This window comes from Ceratotherium simum, chromosome 3, assembly GCF_057802395.1.
Source record: "Ceratotherium simum simum isolate JZ-2026a chromosome 3, ASM5780239v1, whole genome shotgun sequence".
Lineage (NCBI taxonomy): Eukaryota > Metazoa > Chordata > Mammalia > Perissodactyla > Rhinocerotidae > Ceratotherium > Ceratotherium simum.
In genome coordinates, this window is record NC_141902.1 from 47,393,036 (window position 1) to 47,401,210 (window position 8,175).

General features: G+C 38.9%; 1 protein-coding gene across 1 annotated transcript in view; it reads right to left on the reverse strand.

Annotated features, from left to right (window-relative positions):
- LEO1 (LEO1 component of Paf1/RNA polymerase II complex) overlaps positions 1 to 7,410 on the reverse strand; it is a 32,634-nt gene extending 25,224 nt beyond the window's left edge. The window contains exon 1 of the mRNA XM_004421589.3: positions 7,297 to 7,410. Coding sequence (XP_004421646.1) covers positions 7,297 to 7,354 — 58 coding nt within the window. The 5' untranslated portion in view covers positions 7,355 to 7,410. The remainder of the gene's footprint in view (positions 1 to 7,296) is intronic.
- Between the last annotated feature and the right edge of the window lie 765 nt (positions 7,411 to 8,175).

Genomic DNA, 8,175 nt, shown 5'->3' on the forward strand with positions numbered 1-8,175 from the left:
CCTGGGACAATGGACAGCAGTTGGGGCAAACAATAAACTAACCAAAAGCTTGTGAGGAAAGGCTGGGAAATGACATAATATAGGGAGTAAGGGCTTTTCAAAGCTCCCACATATTCCTAGAGATCTGGAAGGCCACACACTTGCCAAAGGCTGTGCATATGCTCAGGAAAGCACTGAGAAGGCCCAAAGCTCTCACTTCTGGCTGACCTTCAGGCTCTGCGCAAGCAGGAAAGGAAGGCCAAGACAGGTTGTAAACTGCCTAGTTGAGTGTTGAAAGCATGCCCCATGCCCCAACACACACACAGAGCCAATCTGCAAACACTGGGAGGTTTCTTTTTTTGGTTCTAGGCATTTAAGGAAATCTCTGTCTAATCACTAGCTGACCACTAAACTAATGTAACAGGGACTTCAGTGGCCACACACAACAAAGACTGCAAACTTCACAAAATTACTTCAAAAGAGTCACTAAACAATAACTATTATAATAAATAGTAACAACAAATCCTGGGGAGAGGGAAGAACATGATTTCCTGAGTTGTCACATGATAATATTCAAAATGCCCAAGTATTAACAAAAAATTATTAGGCATGCAAAGAAACAAGGAAGTACAGCCCATACCTATGAAAAAATGCTAGAAACTGTCCCTGAAGAAGCCCAGACAATGAAAATGAAAATAGGGAATATCAATGAAAAGACAGATATTATAAAAAAGAACCAAATAGAAATTCTGGAGTCGAAAAGTATAATAACGGAAATGAAAAATTCACTGAAGGAGCTAAACAGCAGATGTGAGCAGGAAGAAGAAAGAATCAGCAAACTATAACATAGGTCAGTTGAGATTATCCAGTGTGAGGAACAAAAAGAGAAAAAAATGAGGAAAATCTAAAAGATTTGTGGGATACCATCCAGTGTACCAACATATACATATTGGGAGTCCCAAAATAAGAGAAAAGAAAGGGCAGAAAGAATATTTGAAGAAATAATGGCTGAAACTCCCAAATTTGATGAAAGACATCAACCTACACATCCAAGAAGCTCAATGAATTCCAAACAGGATAAATGTAAAGAGATCCACACCCACACACATCATCATCAAATTGTTGAAGACAAAGAAAGAATCCCGAAGAAAGCAAAAGAGAAGAAACTTGTCTCCTGCAACGGATCTTCAAGGGCCAGCCCGGTGGCATAGTGGTTGGGTTCACGGGCTGCACTTCAAATCCTGGGCACCAACCTACGCACTGCTCATCAAGCCATACTGTGGCAGCATCCCATATGCAAAATGGAGGAAGATGGGCACAGATGTTAGCTCAGGGCTAATCTTCCTCAGCAAAAAGAGAAAGAGATGTTAGCTCAGGGCAGATCTTCCTCACCAAAAAACAAAAGAAAACAAGGGATCCTCAATAAGGATAACAGCTATCTCTCATCAGAAACCATGGAAACCAAAAGGCAACTGGATGACATATTCAAAGGGTTGACAGAAAAAGACTGTCAACCAAGAATTCTATACCCAGCAAAACTATGCTTCAAACTGAAGGTGATATGAGCAAGAAAAGAAAAAAATAGATAAACTGGACTTCCTCAAAATGAAACACTTTTGTCCAACAAAGGACATTATCAGAAAGTGAAAAAACAACCTATAGAATGGGAGAAAATATTTGCAAACCACATATCTGATAAGTATCTAGTATCTAGAATATACAAAGAATGTTTACAACTCAAAAACAAAAATACAATCCAATTAAAAAATGAACAAAGGATCTGAATAGACATTTCTCCAAAGTTACACGAATAGCCAACAAGCACATGAAAAGATGCTCAACATCATGAGCGATTAGGAAATGCAAATCAAAACCACAATGAGATACCACTTGACACCAACAGGGATGGCTACATTAAAAAATGAAAAAATGTAAAAATAAGTGTTAGCAAGGATGTGAAGAAACTGAACCCTTGAACATTGCTGGTGGTAATGTAAAACAGTGCACTGTAGAAAATGGTTTAGTTGCTCCTCAAAAAGTTAAACAAAGAAATACCACCACTCAGCAATTCTACACGTATGTATATAGCCACACAAATTGAAAACAGGCACTCAAACAAATACTTGCACACAAATGTTTATAAGAGCCCTATTCAAATAGCCAAAAGAAGGAAACAACTCAATGTCCATCAACAGTTGAATGGATAAACAAATTGGGATATATATATATATATATATCTATCCACACATAGTGGAATATTATTTAGTCATTAAAAAGGAATGAAGTACTGATACACGCTACAATGTAGATGAACCATGAAAACATCATGGAAAGTGAAAGAAACCAGACACAAAAGGCCACATATTGTATGATTCCACTTATATGAAATATCCAGAATAGGTAAATCCATAGACACAGAAAGCAGATTGGGGGCTGGCAGAAAGAAGAAATTGGAAATAAATAACTGCTTAATGAGCATGGGATTTTATTTTGGGGTGATAAAAATGTTTTGGAACTAGACAGAGGTGGTGGTTGCACAACATTGTAAATGTACTAAATACCACTGGATTGCTCACTTTAAAATGATTAAATTTTTATGTGAATTTTACCTCAACAAAAACAAATTGGCAGAATTAAGACATTCTCACATAAACAAAAACAGAGTTTGTTGCTAGCAGACCTGCCCTACAAGAAACGCTAAAGGGAGTTCTTCGGGTTGAAATAAAAGCACAACAGACAGTAACTTGAATTCATATGAAGAAATAAAGAACACCAGTACAGGTAACTAAATGGGAAAGCATAAAAGTCAGTATTAATGTATTTCTGGTTAGTAACTCCTCTTTTTCAATTACATTTAAAAGAGTTACATAAAACAATAATTATAAATCCATGTCACTGGGCAGACAATGTATAAAGATGTAATTTGTGACAACATCATCATAAAGGCAAGAGAGGATGGAGCTTATATTGAAAAAAAGTTTTTGCAAACTACTAAGTTGGCATTAATCCAAACTAGATTGTGATAAATTAAGATGTTAATTGTAATCACCAGAGTAACCACTAAGAAAAAAATCTTAAAAGAAACAAGAAGGGAATCAAAACAGTACACAAGAAAATCAGTCATAAAAGAAGACAGTAATAGAAGAATTGAGGAACAAAAACAATATGATATATAGAAAATCAACAGCAAAATGGCAGAAGTGCTTTCTTATTAGTAATTACTTTAAATGGAAATGGATTAACCCTCCAACAAAAAGGCAGAAATTGGCAGAATGGATTTTAAAATTAAGCCATCTATATGCTATCTACAAGAGACTCACTTGAGAACCAAATACACAAATAGGTTGAAAGTAAAAGGATGGAAAAAGATATTCCATGTAAACAGTAACCAGAAAAGAGCTATGGTGGTTATACTAGTATTAGACAAAATAAATCTTAGGACAAAATTTTTACAAGAGACAAAAAAGGACATTATAAAAAGATAACAGTCAATCCATTATAAACATATATGCACCTAAAACCAAAAACTGACAGAACTGAAGGGAGAAATAGACAGTTCAACAACAATAGTTGGAAACTTCAATACCCCACTTTCAATAATGGCTAGAACAACTAGACAGAAGATCAATAAGGAAACAGAGGACTTGAACAACACTATAAACTAACCAGACATAATAGACATCAACAGAACACCCAACAACAGCAGAATTTACATTCTTCCCATGTGCACAGAGAATATTCTCCAGGATAGACCATATGTTAGGACACAAAACAAGTCTCAACAAATTTAAGAAAATTAAAAACACACCAACCATCTTTTCTGACCACAATGAAATGAACTGAATAACAACAGGAAATGTGGAAAATTCACAAATACGTGGAAATTAAACAATGCACTCAAACAATCAAGGGCTCAAAGAAGTAATCACAAGGAAAATTATAAAATATTTTGAAATGAATGAAAACAAAAACACAGCATACCAATACTTAAGGGAAGCAGAGAAAGCAGTGTTCAAAGGGAAATTTGTACCTGTAAACACCTACACCGAAAGAAGAAAAATCCCAAATTGATAAGATAATCTTTCACTTTTAAGGACCTAGAAAAAGAAAACTAAATCCAAAGCAAGCAGAAGGAAAGAAATAATAAAGATTAGCAAGGAGATAAATGAAATAGAGAACAGAAAAATACAGAATCAATAAAACCAAAAGTTCAGTCTTTGAAAACATTTGCAAAAAGGACAAACCTTCTGTAGACTGACCAAGAAAAAGAGAGAAGACTCAAATTACTGAAATCAGGAATGAAAGTAGAGACATACTATCAACCTTACAGAAATAATAAGGATTAAAAGAGAATATTGTGAATGATAGTATGCCAACAAATTAGATAATTTAGATGAAATGGATTAATTCCTAGAAACACACAAACTACCAAAACTGACTCAAGACAAAATAGAAAATCTGAATAGACCTATAATAAGAGTCTGAATCAGTAATTGAAAAATTTCCAACAAAGAAAAGCCCAGGACCAGATGGTTTCACTGGTAAATCCTATCAAACTTGTAAAGAATTAATGCCTATGGGTCAGCCCAGTGGCGTAGAGGTTCGGCCCAGGGTTCCCAGGTTCGGATCCTAGGCATGGACTGACACACCACTTGTCAAGTCATGCTGTGGTGGCATCCCATATAAAGTGCAGGAGGATGGGCACAGATGTTAGCTCAGGGCTAATCTTCCTCCCCCCCCCCCCAAAAAAGAATGAATGCCTATACTTCTCAAACTCTTCCAAAAACTTGAAATAGAGGGAACACTTCCTAACTCATTCTATGAGGCCAACATTACCCTGATACCAAAGCCAGACGAAGACATCACAAAAAAAGAAAACTACAGACCAATATTCCTTATGAATACAAATGCAAAAATACTAAACAAAATACTAGCAAACCAAATTCAGCAGCATATTAAAAGGACAAATAGGAGTTATCCTAGGAATACAATGGTGGTTCAACATCTAAAAATCAAAGTGAAACACCATATTAACAGAATAAAGAAAAAAAAGTGATCACCTTAACTGATGAAGAAACGGGATTTGACAAAATCCAACACCCTTTCATGATAAAACCACTCAACAAATTAGGAATAGAAGGGACTTTCCTCAGCCTAAAAGGCATCTGTGAAAACCCCACAGCTAACATCACATGTAATGGTGAAGGTATGGATGCTTTCTTCCTAAGATCAGAAACAAAACAAGGATGGCCACTCTCACTGTTTCTATTCAACAATGAACAGAAAGTTCTAGTCAAGGCAATTAAGCAAGAAAACAAAATAAAAGGCATCCAAATTGAAAAGGAATAGGTAAAAAACCATATTTGCAGATGACATGCTCTTATATATAGAAAATCCTGAAGAAGCCTCAAAAAAAAAACTATTAGAGCTAACACAAGCAGCAAGGTTACAAGATATAAGATTAACATACAGAAATCAGTTGTATGTCTATACACTAGCAATGAATAATCCAAAAATGAAATTAAGAACACAACTCCACTTGCAATAGTATCCAAAAGAATAGAATACTTAGGAATAAATATAACCTAGGAGGTGCAGGATTTAAACAATAAAAACTATGAAACATTGTTTAAAGAAATTAAAGACAACCTGGCACATTTATACATAAAAGAGACACCCTGGGCCTAGGTAGGGATTCTACCCATTGTTATGCCAAGAAATTTGTCAGGTGTAGTTATTTTCCACAACTCTCTTAGCAAGGAGATAAAGAAACACGCTAGGCAGAAGAGGAATTACCCTGTCACATCCATACTACCTTCAGGACCAACAGCAACCTTCAAGGACAGATTTGGAAGTAAATCCTATAGAGTCCTGTTATCTAATGGTAAGATAGAAGAAAGTAGCAACCGACTTACAAGAAGGTAAAACATGAAGCCCAGAGAAGCAACCATCTCCATACATCACTTCCCCATACACTCACTGAGTTTGCGATGGGAAGAAACCGCAGGGCATACCTTACTAAACTATTGCTTCTACCCATCCAATTATTTATTAAATATGCATTAAGCACCGAGGTAAACTGGGGGTTGGGGGGCAGAGACGATCTTTTCATCATTATATCCCCAACACTTAGCAGACTAGCTGGAACATGATAGGGGATTGATAAATATTTATTGAAAGAATGAACAACTTCATGGAAGGAGTCATGCAAGGGTTCACACAGAACTGTGCCTTGAAAGGCAAATGGGATATGGACAGGAAAAATGAGGGGAAAATGAAAACATTAGCAAAGGTAGAGGAACAAGAGTTAGTATACAGGACTCAATACTTCCAGAGTCTTCCTGACTAGAACCTTCTGGATACCCATCCCGACAGAGCCCTCACTTTAGATGTACACCTGGTGCTCCCCTGACTACACTCTAAACTATATGAATTGGAGTTGGAGAAAAGAAAAAAAAACCCCACAATAATGCACTTCGCTAAGCAAAAAAGTAGATACGTTACTTTGAGCCTGGAGGGTTGCAAGAATTATGAACTTGGTCTGGGGACCCTTCTCACTTCAAATAACTCCTATTCATATTTCAAACTCAAATATCCGCAATCCTCATGCCAGAAATACTTCCATGCACCATAAACATTCATTCATTCATTTCATCAACAAATCCTTCATCTCTCCTCTCCAAACACAGACCCCATATGCCCCCCAATCTAACGTCACAGACTCAAGAAATTCTAGAGTTTCTGCACAGGCTCTCAGAGATCACATTCTCTCCGGTGCCTAACGCCTATGTATAGCCCTATGCCCGTATCCTTCCCAGACTCCTTACCTGGACCTCTCAAACTCCCCATCAGGCCATGCTCTGGTTTCACTCAAGAGGGCATTCTGAGCCCCTCTGTAAATTCGTCCATCCCATCCCCATATTCCTCAACACCTACTTTTCATTCATTCACAAACAGCTCTTAGTCTGCGCTCGCCTGTGCAAGACAGGACAGAGCAAGACCCCAAGGTTCCTCCCTGGGCTGCGCAGGCTCGCCCGCGCCTCCACCCCTGCCCCGCGCCCCCTTCGCTCCATACGCTCCCAGACATCGGCTCCACGAAGAACCTCGAGGCGCACCCTCTGCGTCTGTCCCTGCGTTCCCGCCGCCGGGGAGGCTGGCACCGCCGGGAGTGCAGGGGGCGCTGAGGCAGGAGTGCAGGAAGCGCCACCACTCGCCCCCGGCGCCGGAGCGTTCGCAGACCCGGAACTGGACCGCTGTCGGGCTCTCGCCGCAGAAGCCCCGCCACGCACCCCTCTCCCGAAGCCCGGCCGATCCCACCTTTACGCTCAGCATCACTGTCGGCGTCGCTCCCGAAGAGGTCCTCCATATCCGCCATTGCCCCGCGCCTTCGCCGCTGTCTCAGCTGGGGGCTGCCCCGCGGCTGTCTTTACGGCACGGAACCAACGAAACGCGACAGTGTCGCAAAGATTTGCTAAAAGGCTCCTTTCTTTCTGTGACCTAGTTTTCGCATACGTCATGAACCTATGCCTGTCAGCTCGTATACGTCCGCTCGAAACCCCGCCCTTTCGTCAATATCTGTTATTCGCAAGGATTCTCACTGGGAGTGGGACGTTCCCCGTCTGGGTGTTCGTGGAGTGGGCGGTGCTTGTGGCCTGCCATGAATCAGGCCTGAAGTCCTTTGTTTCATACTGACCCGCAGTTCTCAGATTGTCAAGAACTCCAAAGCGCTTTTGATTATGTGGGTTTACATCTATTGCTATTTACCGTATTAGTAATTAAAGCAGAAATTTTAAAAATTCATTTAAAAATAATAGGTTAACATAAATAGCATTTAAAAATTTTAAGTGACTAGATTTTTTCTAAAACAAGGAAATTAGAAAAGTGGAATTGTTTTAGTTTTGAAAATATCTTTAATGTCTGGCTTAAAAGAAGACAGCTGAAATTCTCATACCTGCCTCTGCATTCAGTCTGTTGAGAAATGTTTTGGTTGAAGCATATGAAGAAAATCTGGCCTCACACAGGTATGTATGTAATGTGCAAAGGGAGGACGTCTCAGACCCCTTGAAAACGTCTTCCTCAAACCACGACGGCAGCTTTAGAGCAGTGTATCTCAAACATCATAAATTTTTCATCCTAACCCAGTATACACTTTATGTATAAAATTGAAATAAATATTTCACAAAACAATATTTCCCT